Genomic DNA, 23,941 nt, shown 5'->3' on the forward strand with positions numbered 1-23,941 from the left:
GACTCTTGGTTTCCTCATCCATAATATGGAGAGAATAAAAAAAATACCTACCTACCTCCAAGGACTGTTGTAAGAACTAAGATAGTGTTAGGTAAAATGCTTGGCACATAGTAAATTCTGGATAATTGTCAATTAATGTTTTTATTATCAGTTACCTTGGGCTAGAGAGTAGGGTTCCAACAAGTGATGAAAGAGAGTTCATTGCTAACATCCAGACCTCAAGGTAACACCTACTATTATGGAACTGGGGGGAATACTCAGAGCAGATCTTAATAACATTTCTGTCAATGGTGGCAACTTTATTGAGCTGAGAAAAAAAATTAAGCAATAGAATCACTTGTTTAATCCTTGGAAATGACCTTTCCTCATTTCTACCATTATAGGTGAAGAGCATCTCCCAGTTTAAAGAAAGGAGAGTAGGCAAGTAACCTGTTCATGTGTCCTTTTTTAAAAGATTTTATTTAATTATTTGAGAGAGAATGAGTGAGAGAGAGCATGAGAAAGGAGAAGGTCAGAGGGAGAAGCAGACTCCCCAAGGAGCTGGGAGCCTAATGCAGGACTCGATCCGGAAGTCCGGGATCATGACTTGAGCCGAAGGCAGCCGCCCAACCAACTGAGCCACCCAGGTGCCCCATGTGTGTGTGTGTGTTTTTTTTTTTTTTAATCTAAGGACATTTTTATCGCATTCAAACTGAATTTAGCTCTTCACTAATTACTCTACTCTTTTTTGTGTGCCCTAGATGAAGTCATCACCCCCTTGAAGGAAAGGGACATTTCGCCTACTTCTTTGGAGTGCCACCCTACATCCAACTCTAGGCCCACAGAATTCACAAATACCTCCTGAGTCCCTTCCACTTAAGGCAACTCCTTTTCATAGCAGAGCTTGAGAATGGGGTGCGGACAGCCTTCCAGTCCTTTAAAACTAACATATCTCTTCTGCATTGCCATCAGACAATAAACTCACATGTAAGGCAAGACAGTGAACACTGAGCATATGGAGAAGCCATGGAGGGAAAAGGCCATGGGGTTCAGAGGCCAGAAAAACCAGGTTCAAATCAAGTCCTGTCATGTATTAGGGAAGCCACTGTATGGAGAAGCAGCTAAGGGGAGCTATGCTCTTTCCCTTCCTCTGTGGGGATCTGGTCTTCCAGCCAACATACACTTGTCACTTCCAAAGCTGGATGGGCTTGAAGGATGACTTGGAGCTGTTCCAAGAATATATATCTTAAAATAGCTGGGGCTGGTAAGGAGAAATATGCCAGCACATGAGTGCAAGTGGACATGTGATTGTGATGTGTTGGAGTGAGTGTGGATATCAGCTGTGAAGCAAGACAAGGGTAAGTGTTGATAAAATGCAGGATGTTATACCTCTTGTTCCGCACGTTCCCATGGGCATTATTCAAGCTGCGGATTCTGGAGCACACTAAGACATGCTGTAGAGTATAACAGATGCATATGAATCAGTGTAGTACACAGTGCTAGGGAGGATTTAGAAACATGGATAGCAACTAAAGTCTCCCGTTCACGTCGAAGTCGGTTTCACATACATGGTGCTGTTGTAATTTTATGCTGTAGGAGCTGGTGATGTCTACCTGATAAGAGGACAATGTCTCACTGACGACAGCCTCTGGTGCAATTTAGGGACAGACACCCAGGTCATGAGCACCGTGAGCCAACTTTTGCAATTTCACCAAGAACGGGGGCAATCAAGCAAAGAAGTAATGGTACTTGTCTGGCTTACTGATATACTCTTCTCCTTCTCCGTCTTCTCTTCTTCAGGTACACTCACGGATACTTGATCCCAAGAAACTCTTCCACCCACATTTGCAAGCTGAATCATAGTTTGAGAAGACACGTGTTGAAACAATTGCTTGTAAGAAAGGATGTTGGTCACAAGGTGGCAGATTACCACGCTCTTATGGAGAAGCCTGATTATAGTTCTAAAAAGCACAGAGCGGCAAAGAAGCAAGGGAACTTCAGAAAGGGGTGTGTGCCAATAATGAAGCAGCAGAAAGAGAAATCAAGGAATCAATCCCAATTGTAATTGCACCAAAAGCCATCAGATACCTAGGAATAAACCCAACCAAAGAGGTGTAAGATCTGTACTCTGAAAACTGTAAGACACTGATGAAAGCAATTGAAGGTGACACAAGAAATGGAAAAATATTCCATGCTTATGGACTAGAAGAACAAATATTGTTAAAATGCTTATACTACCCAAAGCAATCTATATATTTACAGCAATCCTTATCAAAATATTACCAGCATTTCTCACAGAGCTGGAATAAGGAATCCTAAAATTTGTATGTAAGCACAAAAGAGCTCGAGTTGCCAGACGAATGTTGAAAAAGAAAAGCAAAGCTGGAGGCATCACAATTCTAGACTTAAAGATACATTACAAAGCTATAGTCATAGAGACAGATGGTACTGGCATAAAGACAGACACATAGATCAGTGGAACAGAATAGAGAACCCAGAAACGGACTGTCAACTCCATGGTCAATGAATCTTCAACAAAGCAGGAAAGAATATCCAATGGGAAAAAGACAGTCTCTTCAACAAGTGGTGTTGGGAAAACCGGACAGCAACATGGAGAAGAATGAAACTGGACCACTTTCTTACACCAGATACAAAAATAAACCCAAAATGGATGAAAGACCTCAACATGAGACAGGAAATCATCGAAATCCTAGAGGAGAACACAGGCAGCAACTTCTTTGGCCGCGGCCACAGCACCTTCTTACTAGACATGTCTCCCGAGGCAAAGGAAACAAAGGCAAAAATAAACTACCGGGACCTCATCAAAATAAAAAGCTTCTCACACCAGAGGGAACAATTAACAGAAAGGGGTGCATGCGAGTGTGCACCCATGTGTGTGTTGAGAACGATGGATACCTTCCGTGGCCACAAGTTCTAAAGGTCACGTAAGTGCTGCCTGTCCAGCAGTGCCCTCTCATCACAGGCCACCTCCTAAAGAGGCCCACACAATCAGCATGATAAGAATTTTGAATTGACAGTTGACATCACACACCAGACCTTATGCCAAGGTGATTTTTTCCTAAGGCAGCGATCCCAACCCTGTTCGCACATTAGAATCACCTGGGTAGTTCTATTTTTTTTAACTACCTCTGCCACGAGAGATTTTGCAGCGTTTTTGTTTGGACAAGTTATTGGTTGGATGGTTGTTTTTGGTCTGATGCGGGACTCAGGCATCACTCTTCCTCCAAAGGGCCTCAGGCGATTTCAGTGTGTGGCCAAGGTTGAGGATCAGCTAAGTAATCTAAAGCAGTGTCACTCAAAGTATTGTCCACAGACTTAGGGCTGATCTGCGAACTATGTCACTAAGCACATTTTTTATCTCATTCAGCTGACGTTATTTCTCACAGCAAGACAGCAATACTTTCCTGATGAAGAGAGTCATGCATTGATTTACATTCTAGGACAAGCTCCTTATCTCATCATTGACTCCTAACAAACAATTTCAGACCCAGCCCTGATCCATGGATCCATACTCTGAGGACCATTTCCCTTAAGATAGTGAGGAGGGGGGTCAGAGAGATAGGGAACAACATCCATTTCCAAAGTGTATTACTTGTCAAAGCCCAGCTGTGATGGGGGATATGCCGATGCCCAGGGGAGCCAGCATGGCGTTTCCCAGAGTGTATTTGTATGACACTAATAGGTGTGATGAACAAAAAGGGTTTGGTAGGGCGCCTGGGTGGCTCAGTGGGTTAAGCCTCTGCCTTCAGCTCAGGCCATGGTCTCAGGATCCTGGGATCAAGTCCCACATCGGGCTCTCTGCTCAGCAGGGAGCCTGCTTCCCCTCCTCTGCCTGCTTCTCTGCCTACTTGTGATCTCTCTTTCTCTCTGTCAAATAAATAAATAAAATCTTTCTTAAAAAAAGGGTTTGGGGGGCACCTGGGTGGCTCAGTGGGTTAAAGCCTCTGCCATCTGCTCGGGTCATGGTCCCAGGGTCCTGGGATCGAGCCCCTCATCAGGCTCTCTGCTCCGCGGGGAGCCTGCTTCCTCTCTCTCTCTCTCGGCCTGCCTCTCTGACTACTTGTGATCTCTGTCTGTCAAATAAATGGGTAAAATCTTAAAAAAAAATAAAAAAAAAAGGTTTGGTAGCTGGAAGATGTTTACCACCAAATTGCCCAAAGTCAGATTCCTGATCTATAAGACTCCACAAAACTTTCAATATACTCTTACGAATTGAGACTCTCTCAGAGTGCTGTGGAATTTGGGAAACATGCATTTGACCACAGATTCTGTCTTTTCACATAGCTATATGATCAGTGTTTCATGAAACATAATTTGGAAAATACCGATCTGCTAATCACTGAAGAACATGTGAACGAGAGTAGAGTTAGTCCCCACATGCTCTCCAACCAGGCGAGCAAGATATCATTTAAAACCAAAGCAGAGGTGACAGCAGATTCCTCTGTATCTCCTGAACCCAGGGAGACCCCCATCTATTCAGGTTCGGCTTGATTTGGGGAAATAGCCAAAAGTCAATCAGGCTATGTCTTTTTGGAAAAGGGACATAGCCTACCTGGGTCCTATCATAAGGGGACAGAATGGCATCTTTTCTTAAATGGTTTATCAACTGGCCATAAAGAGAAACAAACAAGAGGAGTCACTGTGCTATCTTACTATACTACTACTACTCAGAAGTAATAGCTTTTAAGGGGGCAGTTCCCATATGGATGGATGGGGTTTTCAAGTATTGGCACTTAGATATTCACTTTTTTTTTTTTTAAGTCAAAATCATCACCATACACTGTCATTAATCCAATGGACCTTTCAGAGCATCTTCCCAGAGCAGTGTTATTTTAAACAAAAGAAAACTTGAAATGGGTCATCAGCATTGGCTGATGGGAGAAGAAGCAGCAGGAGAAATACCTGCCTTTGATATTAACCAAGAGAAACCTCAGGAAAACATCACTGCCAGCTCGAAGGAAACACCAAGGCTTAAGAAAAAAGGAAGGCCTGTTGCTTTAAGAAGCAAATCAGATTTGCTAGGAATGAATGGTTGTTCGTTTCTACTGTAAAGGCCAGCCTGGAGATTGAGTCGAGAGAATAATAAATGCCCATCCTGGCCTGACATTGAATTACTGGTTGTTAAATATACTTCCTTGATCAAATTAAGGGTTTTCCAGAGAGTAGAGACTCTCCCCAAAATATGATTTAATTTTGTTTGCTGCCATAGGTGGGAAATAGGACATAAGAGAGAATGTGCCATTACTGGTCTCCTCATGTTTAAGGACGTAAGTCAACTATTAAGAAACAGCCAACATGGAACCGAGAGAAACACATTTGAATACTTTCAGGCGAGAGGATAGTGTTTACTCGTTGCTAATCACCAAGGCCTTCAGATTTCCGGCTTTAATTTGTTTTCACTTTGGACGAATTTTAAAATCTTGCTTGTGACTCCGTAATCAAGCCGCCATTTGCTTCAATGAGCAAAGAAAACTCTCTGGTGTCGTTTTGCCATCATTCAGGTAATACATCAAAGGCAAGGTGACCCCTAAGCCATAGTTACTTTGAAATTAAAAGATTAAGAGTAAAGTCTTTTATCGCTTCAGAGCCACCCAAACATATGGCTCCGTGTTTTCCTAATATAGTAGGAATAACCCTCCAGTTCTCACCCTCAAGGGGACAGATATGGAACCCAGTCACATCCTTTCTGAAAGTCAAGACATTTTCCAGGTGTCAAGCATCAGAGGTTGCTTCATTTTTCTCAAATGACTAATTCAAATAATATTAGACCCATTTTTCCTCCAAAGGCTCATTATTATTCAAATGAGGAAGACATACAACAGGAGACAACAAAGCTGAAGAAAAATTAAGGACGAAAATAAAGACACTTCCCTTCACGTGTTCCTCAATATTCTTCTACTTTCTTCCTCTCCTACCATTTAGGCAAGACTGGTGCTGTTCACGGGGATGTGTTCTCTCCAGGGTGCAAAGAAAGCAAGGCAACATCAGAGGAAGAGTCGTCGGCACTAGTTACAAATACGCCCTCGCCCCCCAATAACATTGAGTACATAATTTTTGCTTTCTTTTGGTCAGTAAAAGCCGCCATATTTCCTCACCACTCTGGAGCCCAGGTTCTCTTCTCCTCCAACCAAAGTCACTATGGTTGGATGCCTCTCTGAATTAAAAGGTTAGAGATGTCCTGAGGCAGATGGAATAAATCACATGAAAACAGGGCTGTAAGAAAAAAGCCAAATACTTGATCGAAAGACAGTGGTTGACCAACCCCCGAGCTCCGCAGTATTCTATATTGTGTTAACTCCTTCAAATTTACTACTGTAATCAGGATTTTTAATCCTAAAGGTGAATGCTGGAAATCCATTTCTTTTTCTCAGTAGATTTTCAACAGTATCAACCTGCAATCATATATATCTCGGTGTGATGCTTTTGAACAATCTTCAGACATCAGTAAAAGCCCGATGAGTGGCTTTCAGAAGTTACTCGAAATCAGTGATTTCATTTTGGCACACCCGACAATGAAAGAAAAGAATCAAGCTACAAGGATCATATTTTCTCTTTTCAAAAGCCTCCTGGAACAGTAAGAAGGAAGGTTTTGGTAACAACCTCCACTCTCCACGTGGCTTTCTTTTAACAAAGAGCGTTGCTGGTCCTGGGCCACATTTGACTCTCAGATACTTGTATGTGTGTCTTCAGCCAAATGCCGGTACTCATATAAGATTACATCATAAGTGGTTTTTATGTAAATTATCATATCACTGAAAATCACAAGCATTTGGAACAGATTAAAGAACTTATTTTGGAATTGGCCGCTCAGAAATAGAAACGTGCTTCTGGCAAAGTGTAACATGGCTTTAGTGTATCCTGAAAAGCCAGTGGGATGGTTCCATCCTCCAATGTATTGTTTCACATGGCTTCTGAGGGCCCTAGACATGATCCAAAAATACCTTTTAAAAGATAGGTAACTTTGAACTGTAAATAAATGATCTGTAGCAAATCTCAGGCGGTCATAAACTATGGGGATAATCTGACCCGCACCAAGACACCACCGATCAAATGGAACACCAAGACTTTGTCTGTAATAATATAAAAATAGTTGGTCAATTTTTATCAGTTCAGTAAGAAGAAAATTAATTGCAGATTTATCATAATGCACACGGAAGCTCTTTGATCTAATTTCATCACTTCTAAAACTTACCCAATTCAAACTTTAATTTTCCTCCCAAATTTCAACGAAGTTTTCACTTTTCACTTGAGGGTTACATCAAAACCACCTCATTAGAAGAGGTCATCCTGTCCATCGCCTTCACATGTGGTGGAACTGGTGGGCATCCACGGCAAGTTCAGTTAAGGTCTCATGCTTTGGCCCAGAAACCATGAAAGGAACTCTCTTCCAAAATGCTTCACACAAGAATAAAATGTTTCCAAGTGTGGATATAGTTCAGAATGAAGATTCTATTTGTAATCAAGAGGCCTTTTATTTCTACTAACTGCAATAACATGTTACAGCAGCTATAAGAGAAAACTAAAGACTGGACTCTACAGCATTTAAAAGCCAGTCTTGCCAACATCTTCCAGGTTGCCAGAATGACCACTGAACCCTTCCAAACCTGTGGCTACTTCACTGCCTGGAAATGACGAGCCTTGGTATCCTACATGAAGTAAGCATGTTAATTTCTCGATACAGTTTCCTTATTTATCCTAGATCTCTTCCACAGCATCACTGTTTTCACCCGGTCTAGGATCTTCTGGACCCTGTTAATTGGTACAGAGATCAAAGTGTTTTCATTTCAAGGTCTGGTTTTCCCATTAACTTCTGGGACCTTTTACGAAGCAGGGTATAGCAAAATTGTAAGCTGTGGTATTCAAATGGCATTCCAGAAAGCCTGTAATGAGTCTAACACTGTTTACAAATAATCCATAGGAGCAAGGAAGGAAATATTAGCTTCACTATTCCAGAGGACCTGGAAGGAGAGCGAGATAAGGAAAATCTTCAGTCTGAAAGAAGACAATGCCCATCATCAAAGCGTACAGGTAAAACGATGATGGTGACATTAAGCATGATGACAGCCACTCAACATGTAGATGGAATGACAGATTAAAAACAATCCAAATCTTATATGAGGAGTTTTACTGCTATCCAGTCTCTAAAGAATTCTTCCTATCTGAAATACACGGTGCTACATACACGTATACACGGTACGCTCCAAGGGATATTTTGAAAGTTCACAGATCTTGATAAAATTGTATATAATAAGAAAAGGCGTGGGGGTTTAAATTTAGGTTATTCAACTCTATTTTTCTTAAATCTGAGTACTGTTAAAATGATTTGAAGTAACTTTCTAAACTGATTGCTTGACTAATTGAATCAGGTGCTTCTTAAACTGCTTCCTTTTCTTCCTCTAACCAAATTTTGTTTTCTAGGCTTATGTGCAAGTAGAAAAACAGTATAGTATCTGTAACATATATGTTCAATTATGTTATATATGCTTAATATATATGACTATATCATCAACGGTATAGATCTATAACATAAACATCGGTTTTATATGTGTGTGTGTTTATTTGCAAGTATATGTAATTTGAGAGAAAAGAAAGCAGAAAATATTGAAATGCATTATAAAGAGTAAAGTAACTGTCACTGGTTGGAAGTTTTTTTTCAATGAAGCATGAGCTCAAGTTGGTATCCTCTCTACCATACCACCAAAAGATTCATTTTACTCACTGTGAAGGGTCACCATCTACATCTCCAGATGAGTTCACTGTTGACATCAGAACTCACCCCCAAATCAGACAGCTTGAATACCAAAGCATGCATAGAAATGCAAATATTCTATTCTATGGCTGAAATACACACGAACACGGAAAAATGTACACGTCTCCTTTCCTGCCAACGAACATTTAAAACTCTATGTGGAAGCGAGGAAGCTGAAATGGACACAAATGACAAAGAGCTGACCACATTTTGTCCCTATTTGATATATGCAAAAAAGTGGGGGGAAATGTCTGAATATTCTCTCCAGACAGACGAGTTGCTTTAGAGAGAGGTTTGTAGCATGAATTACGATGCACATGCTGTTGACCTCAGTTTAAGTAGCGGCAAGTAGAATTTTCCAAACCTGGACTTGAGCTGCAAAGGAAAACAAACTACTCAAGAATGTCCTTGAGGCATGCATTTCACTGTGGCCAAGTACAACTGGGCGTGCATTACATGGGACGTCAGGGCCTGCTTCAGCGGACTAAGTAGACCACGAGCATTCTTCAAGCACTATGCGGAAGCTTTATGGAGTGGAGGAGAGTCAGAGAATTTGGAACCATCTTCTCATTATGTCCCTTTAGAAGTGTCATTCCTCAGCCAACTGCTGTTTCAGGAATGCAAGTGATGGGAACAGACTTGGCCAGATGTTGGCCACAGGAGCAAGCAACTTTAGCAGCCAAAACGGCGCAATGGAAGGACAGCAGCTGAGACCAGTTCCGCTGTGAGAAGCAGGAGGCCGTGCGCGCTGGGCCCGAGATGACTGTATTATACAGTGTTCCTTCTGAGCCTGCATAACACATTCACCGGCGAGCCAGGGGCCTCCTAACTCTGTCAGGGGCCGAACGACACACAGCACACCAGAGGGCAATGCACAGTCAAAAAGAAAGAGAAAGAAAGAAGAATAAGAGAAAACAAGCAATAACACGCGTCCGTTGGGCACAAACCTTCGGGCTCTGTGTTTTCTTTGTGGTGTACTTGCTTCAGCGGGCAGCAGAAGATTTCGTGACACTTAGCACGAAAGGGGGACTCTTTTTTCTTTAATTCCGCAGATTGGATGGAATCTTGCCGTAACATAATGTACTCCTGTGTGCCAGGGGGGGCGTCATCCAGAACTGTGGTCACCACACAACAAAATGAACTCAAGTTAGAGCTTCAAGAAAGCAGCAAACGTCTTAAATCCCATCTACTCCCGGGGAAGACTAAAGAAACAACATTCCTAAGAAAAGTTTCAAAGGAAAACGTTTACTAGCTTGCTGACGCTTGCTGACGTTAGTTTTAGGGGCTGACTTTAAAATAATAAAGCCCTGGGAATAGCTTACTCGACTCTACAGACCTCTGTTCCTAGTACAAGGAAAAGGTAAGGGTGTGAAACTGTGCCAGAAGTACCATAAAACACTTTAACACCAATAACCGTATTGTACCTAAATAAACACCAAGTAGCCCTCACACATTGCAATTGCAGCTATAGTAGAAATAAGGGCTGAACTGGCTGAGGTCCGCCAATTACCAATGTATTCACTGTTGCCTCTTTCTGTGGTCTCCGCCCCGGGAGAACTTGACTTTAGTGACTTTAACCCAACATACACCCAATCAGACAGAAGATTCAAGGGTGCTGCTCTTGAATCTTTGCTTTTCAGAGAGAACTGGGGCTGTCGCTGATAGATTTCAGATATTCAAGGACCCCTTAATGAGGACAAGAAATTGTTGTGAGCCTCACAACCAACAGCAGATCTAGATCAAAGACCTACCTTGTTGAAGGGTGGGAGAGAGGGACCTGGTTCGCCAAATTTGGCCTTAGATAGATGCCCAGCCCCTCTCAGCTTGCCTTTTCTTTCCAGACCCTTTCTGCATGTCCTAAGCAAGACTGTGAATGTCTAAGCGCTTTCTCCCTGTAAAAACACGGGGTCTGATTTGAAAGGGTCCCCACCGCAACACTCGTCAGCCGAAAAATCACCCACCAAGAGGGGTTGGGCAGTGCAAATTCGATCTGCATTTGCAGAAACAGGGAAGTGACCCCAGAATGGATTTTTTTTTTTTGTCTTTCACACCCTTCCCAATGAGGCCATTCCATTTTGCCAGGAGTGAGTCAGTGCCTTCTAAAGCTGTGATTAATGGCATGCTGACTCATCCTACACCCCCAAATGCATACACTTAGCATGCATTTAGAAGGACTGATAGCACCAGCAACTTTCCCATCAGCAGAAGAATGCTGTGGTGTTTGTAAAATATAAATAGCTTATGGTAGAAATTCGGTGGGACCTGAAGCTTCTGTGTTTGGCAAAACATTCCCAGCTCATTGGCTGGGATTTTAACAACCTTTTAAGAACTTTCTTTCGTGTTGGGGTAAAAAAAAAAATGGTAGAAAACCCAACAAAACTTTGAAATTAGCATTATGAGTTCAGAACAAGTTCTTGATAGATGGCTTGTATGTGGAACTGCTGTCTTCCTTTATAAGTCATTAAATTATGCAAGAAGGTGATGAATATTTTAGCCAGCTCTTTATTTTCCTCTAGCCTTCAGCAGCAGTAATCAAAAATATTATATAGGCACACCATCACAGTTTTTCCTGGCAGAGAGTCCCCTTCATCTACTAGGAATGTGACTAGAACTCCATAGAATCTCATTGTGAAATAGCAACAGCTGCTATTCAAAACATTTGCAACCATTTCCTGCTATGAGCAGAGAGTTAGGATAATACAGACACTTATCAAATTCCAGCATCACAGCTGAAGACCAATTCTGGTTTTACCATCCAAAATATTTAAAGAAAACCTCCCAAACTTGGAACTCTTTAAAAAAAGAAACTCCCATGATCATCCAGAAACTAAGAAATTTCATTTTCACGCACTATGTATAAGAAACATATTTTAAGAGGAAAGGACAATTGGCGGATTAAGAAGAAAAGAATAACTTTTTGATAATACATGGGGAACCTATCATTCGGAAGCTCACAATAAACATCAGGAAATTGTCTTCCACTCTCATTTTTCAATAGCAACAATGACGTCACAAATGGGCATTGTTGGAGATTAATGGCCAACTGAAGCTAATAGCCTTCTGCTGACTCTCTAGCCATCAGATCTTTCCAGCTGGTCATTAATTCCCAGAAAATGCGTTGCACCGCCATCATTATTGTTTAATTAGATACAACTGGTAATCTGTAACACACAACAAAATTCTAATAAAAGCGACATGCTGACCGATACAAGAACCAGCCCTTAAATTCATCATGGTGGGGAAAGCATGAAGGTCACAAAAGTGCAGGATAATTGCTTTCCACAAAATTCTCTCTCCTGTTCTTAAAATTGAATTCAGCGAGTGCAAAAGGTGCCAAGATGAGAGCATTCAAGGAGCCATGTGAGTAATAACCACAGGCATAGAACATTTCCTTAGAAATTGTGAACATCTGGGAGTTAATGGCTTAGCTTTGGGTCCCAGGCTGTCTCTACTCAACCCTAAACATCAGTCAGTTCAGGCAAAAGAGCAAAAAATCCAATCTGTCAATGGCTTGGTGTCACATTGACACAAGAGCTAGAAACACTGTGGACTGTTTAACCAGAAGTGACATTGCATAGGCAACACCTCACTGGGGTCTATAAAATTTCTGAACTTGGGGATATTCTACATGAAAAATTAGAACTATTATATCAAATCCATTTACTCCCAGGGCTCCCTCAGCTAGGACATTGGCTCTTGTGCAATGGCAGCAACAGGACTGTCAGGACACTCCCAACAGGACCCCACCACTAGGGCAGGTGGGCACCTGAATTCTACTTCTCTAAAAAAGGCATGAGGACGCAAAGCTTTCAAGGAATATTAGTTCTATAAAAGGGAGATGAGGCTTGTAAAGTAGCCAGATCATCAAAACAGAAAAAAAGAATGCAATTCTTCTTTCCTTGGCTTAGTCCAATGTTTTCTGCCATTTTTCTCCTTCTAGTGCATTGCCTTCTTGCACGTGACCTCTATCCTCTGAAAATCACTCCTCCTTCTGTTCATTCAAGCCATTTGTCCACATTTATGCAATGGTTCCTGCTGCCCTCCCCAACAATAGATTTATCCAATCTCGTAGGGAGACAAACGACTCCAGTGATTAGGGAGACAATGGATTTTCACAAAGCCTCCTCCAGTTTCAGAGGCTCAACTTGACTCTTCCAGTCAAATAAGACTGTAACAGTGGCTCATGGTTGATTTCTGGACCATGAGGCCCCATGTTTTGAGGAAGGTTGCTGAGCCCCATGACAACGGCTACTGGAAGGTAGGCCTCTTCTGGGAAGTTGCACCCACATAGTCAGTGCCTTTGGCCTTGATCTCCCAGCCCACCTCCTAGGGATTGCAAAGTCCCACAGGAATGGCCAAGAGTTGGGAGAAGACAAGTGCACACATGCAAATCCACACATCCAGACACGCAGACACTGTCAGGTGGCATACTCAGACATGGAAGTGACAAGAATAAGTGACTTTAGGGGAGAGGGTTGATTGTTATGAGCAGAATTTATGAAAGAACTGGGGCCTGTTATAAAAGGTGTTCTATTGACTAACCATTTGGGTAGGCAAGTCTGCATCAAGAATTGGGTTTCCCAACGGCATCACTGGATTGGCACTAAACCAGCCCCACTCTCCTCTAGGTCTCTCAGCAATCACCAAGATCAAGGACAGGGGTAAGAGGGGGGCAGTTATGGCAAGGGAAGGGGTTTTAAGTCTAAGCCTGATGACCTAAATCTAAGCTACTCATGTTCACAGAGATATGTATTCACATTTACAACTGAACATAGGGAAAGCAATTATCTCTAGTAAAACTGAATCACTGATTAAAAAAAAAAAATAATCCCAATGCGGGGCGCCTGGGTGGCTTAGTGTGTTAAAGCCTCTGCCTTCAGCTCAGGTCATGATCCCAGGGTCCTGGGATCCAGCTCTCTGCTTGGTAGGGAGCCTGCTTCCCCCTCTCTCTCTGCCTGCCTCTCTGCCTACTTGTGATCTCTGTCTGTCAAATAAACAAATAAAATCTTTTTAAAAAATCCCAATGTAATGTACCTATAATCCCAATGTAATGTACCTACCTTTATCCCTATTTTTTAAAAAAATCCAGTTGTTTTACTTTATAAATTTTACCAGTAAATACAAATATTTAGTAGTATCACAAACACCCCCAACATCATCCTCCATGTCATTCCAAACAAAATTTCTTGAGAGATTACTAAGTGCAACCTCTTTGCCTTAGAGCATAAGGAAATAAAGCTCAGGAAGGGGACATATCTTGTCATGTCACAGAGTTATTGGAAAAGCCCAGCCTGGAAGCCAGGATTCCAGTGTGTTTACCAGAAAATCTAAAGTAAGACCACTCTGCACCAACACTGTGTGTTAAAAAACTCTTCAACATGACTTAGCTTAAAAGATCACCCCTGCCTCCAACAAAGTTCTGTCATTCAAAGACGGAAAAGCAACCAGACACAGCGTAGGAGACCATTTAGATAATGCCACGTATGCACCTGCTCCCTCACCAGGCCCCTGGGATTCGCGAGGTTTGCTGGCTTCAAGCTGGAAACAGTTAACAAGCCCCCAATTATTCGATGATGCTGTTTTTTGCTTTAAAATGAACTCTTCAAGAGATGACTCAGCATAATTAATGATACATGATTTTAAATCACAGCAAACCTGAGATCACCAGAGCGATGGAAATGAAATGATTGGAGCTACCAATCAAAGTTATTAGACATATATAAGTGGCTCCAAGAAACAAATACATAAAACACCTGTGAATCAGAAAATGTGGCAAAGTACACACGTTATCAAAAGTCCTTGCATAACGAGAAAATAGTAAGAAGAAAATCGAGTAATTGGAACAAATTACTCTGCCATGTCACTGAGCACCTGTCATGCTGAAAAGTACATTCAGCCACAGGATATTACCTCAAGACCTCCATTTTTGCCTTCTGACTGTCTATTACTTATCTGTATATGATATTTCAGCTTTACTGCTATAGCAGATACGATCAAGATGGCAGGTGTAAATGTAAATGAGTAACTTAAGTAATTCTCTTAACAGAATCCAATACTAATAACCAACATAAAAACAACTTTAAAATCCTTCTAGAAATTTCAGTTCCCTTCTTCTTGGCAACCTCCCCCATCTCCATCCAGCATTCTCAACCACGATTAGGACTTCCTCCCATTTTTGTTTGTTCCGGCTGTTTTGTTCTTTTCCCGGTAGAATGAAATGGGGACTCTCTATCACGGTAGCTTCCCTTTTCCTTAATTCCATCAAAGCCTCTCTTCTTCTTACTCACACTAGATTCTTCCACTAGTGTCTACAATATGGCAGCTTTTTCCTGCCTGAAGGCTTTACACTTGTTGTTCACCATGACTCCCACTCTATGTCCTTCCAGGTCCTACTTAAATCTCACCTCCTCAGACATGTCTTGTCAACTACATGCATGTGTCTCATCTCACTCTCCCCACAAGAACACAAGCTCTCTCGGGCAGGAACATTACTTGTCTCGTTTATCACCCTACAGCTTTTTGGTTATCATTATAGGCTTTTACTGAAACCTTAGGTTGATAATTATTTTCATATATATGTCTTTCCTTCACAACTTGAATGTAAGCTCCCAGAGGGCGAGAACCACGTCTTTTGGCATCATCTTTGCTTTCCCTAATGACCCACAATGCTTTGCACACATAAGATCACTCCCTTCTGGGGCTAATCATGCCTCCACTGAAAGCGTGTGCTAAGAAGGTGGCTTCGTAATGGAAGGGGTTCCCACATCGTCTGGCCGCTGGCAGGCATACAGCAGTAGCAGCCATGGAAGAAAGGCTGTATGGGACAGAGACGACACCATTGAACATGGCACTGTGGCAGTTAGTAAACCAGAACCCTCCCACCCCCACCAGCTCTGTCTCACAATGGACCATCTGGGTGATCTCTGGAATGCCACTTCACCTCTGAGCCTCAAACTTAAACTTGCCATTTCAAAAATAAGTGATGGGTCCTAGGCCAGTTTCTTTGGGGCTAGATAATTCTTTGTTTTGAGAGGCTGCTCTGTGCACCAAAGGATGTTTTTTGTTTGTTTGTTTGTTTAAGATTTTATTTATTTATTTGACAGAGAGAGATCACAAGTAGGCAGAGAGGCAGGCAGAGGAAGAGAGGGAGAAGCAGGCTCCCTGCTGAGCAGAGAGCCCAACACGCGGCTCGATCCCAGGACCCTGAGATCATGACCTGAGCCGAAAGCAGAGGCTTAACCCACTGAGCCACCCAGGTGCCTCCCAAAGGATGTTTAGCAGCATTCCTGGCCTCTACCCCACTGGTGTCAGGGGCACCCTCCCCCACCCTGCCCCAGCCAAGTTGTGATCACCCAAACCATCTCCAGATATTGCCAAATGCCTCGCCCTAGCAGGACGAAGGCAAAATCACCTTAGCTGAGAATCGCTGGACTTGAGGATGGGTAAAGTCCCTCTGGTTTAGAAAACTCTTTGTAAAGAATAAGCATCCATCCTGGAAGTCCCACTGTGACCCGTGGAGATGCTCAGCGGCCTGCAGGGACCCAGCTGTTCCATTTGGGGAAGGAATACTACCCCACTCAGGCCAGATCAGAAAGAGGAAAATGAACTGGGGAGCATGCCAATCACCTAGGCAACGGAAAGTCTTTGGCGAGATCTAAAGCATAACTGCTACACATCGGTGGGGTCATTACTCAGCCTAAGGCAAAGGCTTTGTCCCATGAATGATGACACGGGGCAGCATCAATGGCAAGCATCCTCAGGACCTGTTGGGAAAAACAGGTGGGGTCCGGCCAACCAAAGACCTGGCTCAGGTGGGAGTGAGAGGTAAGAAGACAGGCTGGGAAACCCTCTCTGACCTTATTCAGGGAGCTTTCTTGAAGCCTGGCCTTTCCATCTTCTAAAGGCCCACGTCACCAGGGAGGATGCGTCCTCCGACTGAAGACAGAAACGAGTCCATTAACAAGAAAAGTGGCAGCTTCCACCAGCAGAGCAGAGTGTGCTTTCGGAGGTCCTGTGCCCCTGCATGAACGACCTTTGGTTTATCCCTGCTGCTGTTCTGAGCAAACGAGGAACAGCGAGACCACAGAGAAATACACTCCACCTGAGCTTACTGGCCTTGCTGCCCATCTCAATGGCACAATTCAAGGAACTGACACCAGCCTGTTCCTTGCACATTGTCCAGCTTTATGTCCTTGCATCCCCCTGCCATGCACCCTGCTCAAGTCCGAGCCAAACTGAAACGGCTGTCATACTCCTCTAGAAAGCTCGTGGAGACACAGGCGGCTGGTCCCCCTCCCTCTGAGTTTCTCATTGAGGTGGTCAGGGCTGGAGCATGAGTGCTGGCATCTCTAACAAGTCCCTAAGGGCTGTGACTGCTGGGCAAGGACCACACGTGGAGAACGACAGCCCCAGTTGTTGGTTTGCCTCTCCCAGCCAACTGCATTGTCCTCAGCCCAGTGCAAACACAGTCTGAACCAGCGGTTCTCAGCTGTGGTGCAGCAGGAGCGGGACCGGGGGAGCTTTGACAAAGTTAGAGATACTCATGGTGCCAGAGCAGATCAATTAAACCAGAATCTGCAGGCTGGGCCGGAGCCCTGGTAGGTTTCCAAGCTCCTCAGCTGAATCAAGGGCACAGCTAGGGTTGCGAGCCTTTCTGCACTATCCCTGGTGAAAAGTGCTCTTTTCTCCTTGAAGAGCAGGCTCTGGCCCCTAGTCATCTTACTATTTCCATTTCTTTCCATATCTCAGCCCAGCATTGCCACATACAAAATTGTACAGCTGTCCACATCCCCACGTAGCAGCCCCGTTCCAGCGTGAGCTTGTTCTACGGTGGTTTGTCCACAACTCTACCATAGCATTAATCCACCCCTGCCCTCTGTTCATATGATTTTTTCAATATGACTCTCTCACCAGCCAGTTTTGTTGAACTGAGTCAAACCAAGCTCTATTCTTGTTAATGCCCCTCAAGGTCCATGTCTTGGGCTAGTGAGAACATGTGTCTTTGCCTGAAGCCAACCCATGATGCTTCATCTCGCTACCCTAATCCTTCCTCCTCAGCTCCTCATCCTCAGGGTCCACACAGTTATTTCTTTTTTTTTTTTTTTAAGATTTTATTTATTTATTTGACAGAGAGAGATCACAAGTAGGCAGAGAGAGTGAGAGGGAAGCAGGCTCCCTTCAGAGTGGAGAGCCAGACGTGGGACTCGATCCCAGGACCCTGAGATCATGACCTGAGCCGAAGGCAGCAGCTTAACCCACTGAGCCACCCAGGCACCCCCACACAGTTATTTCAAAGTCTACATATGCTATAGTCTCAACCGTGGTACAGTCTAAGCTCACAGTCACAAAACAAAATGGAGCCAAGAAATCATTGGGAACTTTGTTGGTGATTGGTTAAATATGCTGGCCCTTATTTCATGACAACACACGATAAGGAGTTCGGGCTACATTTCCCAGAAATTGCTTCCTTGAACCCTGTAATTCAGGGGTTCCCCAGTCTAGCTGCAGAATCAGAATCATCTGAGAAGCTTTTATAAAATTCTCACCTCTAGAGATTCTCATTCAATTGGTCTCATAGTGGGGTATGGGTCTTGGTAGGCCTTAAAAAGCTTCTCAGGTGTTTCTAAGGTTCAGCTGGATGGCAAACCAATGTGTCTAATTGAGGGAGTAAGAGAAAAATTAAAGCCACGAGTGTAAGCACGATTGACTATGAAGATGTTTTCCTGAGCATAGAAGGAATAGCTCTAAAGAAAGGAGAAATTTCAAGTGTTAGGCCCCTTAATTAAGTAAGGAATACAAATGGATCGCTCAAGGAGGACGTTTCAAAAGCCTTAGGGAATGTGGCAGGGTGTACTGGCAAAGGCCTTACAATCAATCCGTCCTGGTTTCAGATCCTGTTCTTAAAGGAGGGCCCCGAACCAGCAGCACACATTATCACGTAGGAGCTTATTAGAAATGCAGGCTCTTAGCCTTGCCAAGTTCACACCAACAGAATCAGAGTCTGTCTTTACAGAACATTCTGAGGTGACCACTGGCCACCTTGAAGGCGAGACCCGCCTAGAACAGTGGCTGGTGCACAGTGGGGACTCTGTCTGGGTTCGTTTCCTTCTCTCCCGAAGCCAAACAACAATTTGGCGGAATCAGTGTACGATCATGGCAACCCTGCCATGGGACAGAGGAAAGAGCTTGAGACTCGGGAAACCCCTGCCACCTCTGCCATGACCTTGAGCTGATCCATTTCCATCTTTTACAGGCGACCAAACCGAATCACAGTGGTCAACAGGGCTGTTGTAAGAATTAAAAGAGATGATGTGTGTGGAAGAATCCAGCACAACGCCTAGCCCTCGATAGGGACTTTGTATGCACAAAGTCCTCCCTGAGTATCAGCTGAGGCAGAATTCAAGTTACCGAGGAAGGGTCTTTCCCAAGCAAAACACGTCAACCACCTACATTCTTGCTAGTCTCCACAAGGCTTCACACAACGTTCATTTTAGTTTTCTAACCAAAGTAGGGGAATTGGCCCACAGGAGAAAAAAAAAAAAAAGATGGCTCTACCCCTCACAGAGCAGTAAACTGACAAATGGTATTTCTTCCAGAATGACAATGGCATTTCTCAAAAATGTTTAGTTGAGGCTGGCTTCACTGGAACATTTTCTTTGGTCTCACTCATCTCGTTTTTAAAGCAGAGTGCTTCTGGCCACAGTGTCTTAAAGACTGAAACCCTAGGGGCACCTGGGTACCTCAGTCTGTTGAGCGTCCAAGTCCTGGTATCAGCTCAGTTCATGATCTCCCAGGTGTGGGACCGAGCCCCACGCTGGACTCTGTGCTCAGCGTGGAGTCTGCTTCAGATTCTCTTTCCCACTCCCTCTCTCTCAAATAAACACAATCTTAAGAAAAAAAAAAAAAGAGGGGCACCTGGGTGCCTCAGTGGGTTAAAGCCTCTGCCTTCAGCTCTGGTCATGATCCCAGGGTCCTGGGATCGAGCCCCACATCGGGCTCTCTGCTCAGCAGGGAGCCTGCTTCCCTTCCTCTCTCTGCCTGCCTCTCTGCCTACTTCTGATCTCTGTTTGTCAAATAAATAAATAAAATCTTTAAAAGAGAGAGAAAAAGAGAGACTGAATCTCTAGGCAGCCTGTAAAGATGGCTGCACCGCAGGTGCCAGACGTTGCTTTTGCATCAAATTCTGCCTCTCTCTCCATGCCTAAATAGCGAGACAAAGGCATCATTCAATAAGTGGCCTTTCCCTTCAGACACAATAAGCTAAGGGGACAGTTCCCATGTAACTCATGGCCTGATGCATGTTTGTTCCAGCCAGCCTTGCCCTGTGTGTGTGTGTGTGTGTGTGTGTGTGTGTGTGTGTCTATCTGTCAGAGGCTTTGATTTTAATGTCTCTGCTTTTAATAAACGTTAGTCCAGGAGCTTCACTTAGGCTCACAAAATGATGTTATGGCCACTCATAGCAACAGCCTGAAATCTTCTCAGCTTTTGATCTTAAGACCTTTTTGGGCAACAGCACAGGCTAAATGGCTATAGAAAGCCTATTTTCACCTATCAGTCTTTCCCATTTTTAGAGCATTAACTCTCAGATGACTGGGGTTTCCTCACCAATATACAAGAGAACACACTCTCAAGCACAGCACCCACGTCCTCTAAGAAATGTGCTCAGCGACACCATACTTCTTCCCATGGCATGCCTCAAGAGTCCTGCCCTACTTATTGTCACTATCTCCCTCACGTTCTTATTTCATGTTTTCAAAGCCAATCTCTGATAAGAATCTCATGGTGGCTCCAAGTCTCTGCGGATGTCCTTAGAGTTCAGGAAACCCCACTTTCCAGGCTCTCTTGACAGCCAGGAATTCCTTGGTCCTAGTGATCATGACTGAAAAGCACTATTGTAATGCAGCTTGAAAATTACGACTGGGAGGGGGATGAATGCCATCAAATGCACCTCTACCTCTCCCTATATCCCCCCAAAAGATATCCAAGTAGCAAACTCATTGTACTTTCTTAGTCAGGGAATAGTACCCTTATTTTCACGCAAAGAGGGCTCCCGTATTTCCCCTTCATGCTAGTGTTCTGTGGTCATACTTGCCTCTATCACCTATTGGCGCTCCTTCCACCAAGAGGACATGGATGGAAGTTCACTCAAGTTCATTAGCAGCCTGACCTGCCTAACCCTTTGGCAGGAACCAAACAGCAAATACCAACAACTGGGCTGATCTAGAAAAACCACTTCTCGGAAACAATAAAAAACGAGTATGTCATCGTGGCTGGGCGCTACCTGGCATTCTACGGAGTGTGGCTGTGCCTGTGATTTGAAAAACAGTAAAGGAGAAAAGGCCCAGGAACAAAAGGAGGAAAAATCTCCTCCAGTTGATCAAGACGTGGGTCCTGGCAGGTCTTGTTTCATTTTTAAAATATGCACTGGTTACCTCTTTCTCTCCCTAGTTAGTCACAAACTGTAGTCATGCTCATGAAAAGGCAGTCAGTTCAGTCCAGCTGCAATGTCATGTTCATTAGCCTGCAAGTTCAAAGGGTCCTTGACAATTCCAGGAAATGCTGTAGAAGAATTCTTACCCCTTAGGTGGTTATAAGAGGCGCATTTTTTTTAAACTTTAAAAAGACTTTATTTGAGAGACAGAGAATGAGAGAGAGAGAGAGCATGAGAAGGGGGAGGGTCAGAGGGAGAAGCAGACTCCCGGCTGAGCAGGGAACCTGATGTGGACTTCATCCCGGAACTCCAGGATCATGACCTGAGCTGAAGACAGTTGCTTAATCGACTGAGCCACCCAGGGGCACCTAAGAGGCACATTTTTAGCTAATGGAAAGCATTAAAACAAAGTTCCCAATGACAATAGCCGAGATCCAGGAAATAATTCTAAAAAAGCGACATTCCTATTCAATGAGTGCTTTTCTTTACACTCATGCCTGCCACAGTCTCTGACTCCCCATTCAGTAAATAGAGCTGGTGTTTCTTCTCAGGAGGGCTGTCCCTGTAGGAATTACAGATGGGAGAAGATATCGTGCCAGGTTAGAACCCACTCTCAATTTGTTTGAGAGGAATTTTGAAGCACATGGTATTTGAGTTTGTTTACTCTTGGCAGCATTTCTGTTTAAGAAAAAGGCATTACAATTATTTTAAAAGCCTCAAGCCATCAAATGCCTTAAAATAGCATTTAATGGTTTAGGTGTAAATGAATCATAAACACTTAGATTAAACTTCCTCCTCCTTCGCTATAAACTCAGCTGGTTAAGCAAGGTTTTAACAAAAGAGCACTCAGTGTGCTCCACCCTTTTCAAAGTAAGGTCATGGGACGGGGCTGAAGCTGGGTCTGGTGCTCACATTTAAAACATTACGAGTACGCACAGTATATTTTTTAAAGGAGTAAAATAGAGTGCCTGGTGTCTACTACACACTTTCCCATACATTTCTTTTTTTTAAAGATTTTATTTATTTGACAGAGAGAGATCACAAGTAGGCACAGAGGCAGGCAGAGAGAGAGGAGGAAGCAGGCTCCCCGCTGAGCAGAGAGCCTGACGCAGGGCTCGATCCCAGGACCCTGGGATCATGACCAGAGCGGAAGGCAGAGGCTTTAACCCACTCAGCCACCCAGGCGCCCCTCACATACATTTCTAACATCCACAACAACCCCACGAGACAAGTATCCTTATGGTCCCCACCTGCCACAGAGGAAACTCAATGTCAGAGAGGTTAAGGAACATGTCCAGGATAACCCAGCTATGAAGATGCAGAGTGGGATTCAAACCCAGGTCTTCATGTCTCCATAGCCTATATTCTTACTCACAATACCTTATCTGATAATCATTCGTACACCAAGTAGGCAGGATAACGGCCCCTCCAAGATGTCCACATCCTAATCCCTGGAATCTGTGACCACGTCACAGGCAGCAGATGAAATTAAGGTTGCTAAGCAGTTGAAGTGTACATGGAGAGAAGCCTAGATTATCCAGGTGGTTCCAGGGGAATCAAAGGAGCTCTTATGATCAAAAGAAGGATGCAGAAGAGTGGGGCAGGGAAATGAAAAAGAAGAGGCAGGACAGACTAGAAGTATGAGAGGACCCAACCTACTGTTGCTGGCTTTCAATACTGAGGAAGGAGGCCATGAGCTAAGGAATCCACGAAGCCTGTAGAAGCCTGTAGAACCCACGTAGCAAGGCAACTGGGATCTCCGTGCTACCAGGAACTGAACCCTGCTAAGAACCCAAAAGAGCAAGGGGACAGATCCTCCTTTAGAACCTCCAGAAAGGCATGCAGCCAGGCCAAGGCCCAGAGATGTGCGTCTCCCTTCTGACCTACAGAATTACATGATACAAACCTTACATTGCTTAAGCCGCTAAGTCTGTGATAATTTGTCATGGCAGAAATAGAAAACTAATATGATATCCAAAGGTTAATGCCGAAAACCTAACTCAAGTTTACAGCTCATAAGCCCTTCTACAGTTATTTTAATAACAGTAATCAAATACTATGTATGGAACTGATGTATCTTTATCTTCAGCCCGAGAAGAAAACACATGCACAAAGATGCTTCCTATGGCCTTTTCACTTTCTATTCCCCCCATAATATTACCTTTCAATATTCTTTCAACAAATACTTATTGGGACCCTACTCTAGGCCAGGCATCACTAGTCAATGCATACAGTATATATAGCAGGTAGGAAAAAAATGGTGACCCAAACCCTTGCCCTCATGCAGTTTACACATTGGGATGGGAGGTAAACCGTAAGCAAATCAGAATGATGAGTCGCCCAAGGGTCCCTGAGTCACTCATGGGAAGAGAGCTGCTTTGAATTGCTGCTAGACCCACATACGTGAGAAATAATCTTTTACAGGGTAAGCATCAGCCCTGTCAGCTTCCTGTCCCTGGAGTATAACCCAGCCTCACTGAGAATGTGACGTTGGAGCAAAGTCCCCAAAGAAGTGTGGGACACAGTGAGCCATGGAGATATCTAGGAGGAGAGCATTCTCAGTAGAGGGATCCAAAATGCAAAGACCCTGAGGGAGGAGCATGAGTTGCTGTTTTTGTAGAAAATGAAGGCCAATGTGGCTGAATTGAGAGAAGGAGGGGAGGAGTGATAGGAGGTCAGAAAAGGAGCAGGAAGCCTGCTCATGAAGGCCACCGTAATAACTGGCTTTAATTCCAAGGGGCAGGGAGCCATGGCCTGGTCTC

The 23,941-nt window shown here is 43.8% G+C and overlaps 1 protein-coding gene across 2 annotated transcripts in view; it reads right to left on the bottom strand.

Moving 5' to 3' along the window:
- Positions 1–23,941, bottom strand: part of FGF13 (fibroblast growth factor 13) — a 481,330-nt gene that overhangs the window by 176,941 nt on the left and 280,448 nt on the right. For both annotated transcript variants that reach the window (XM_045996541.1, XM_045996540.1), the window contains exon 3: positions 9,697–9,864. In XM_045996541.1, coding sequence (XP_045852497.1) covers positions 9,697–9,864 — 168 coding nt within the window. The remainder of the gene's footprint in view (positions 1–9,696; positions 9,865–23,941) is intronic.

Source organism: Meles meles, chromosome X (assembly GCF_922984935.1).
Source record: "Meles meles chromosome X, mMelMel3.1 paternal haplotype, whole genome shotgun sequence".
Taxonomy (NCBI): domain Eukaryota; kingdom Metazoa; phylum Chordata; class Mammalia; order Carnivora; family Mustelidae; genus Meles; species Meles meles.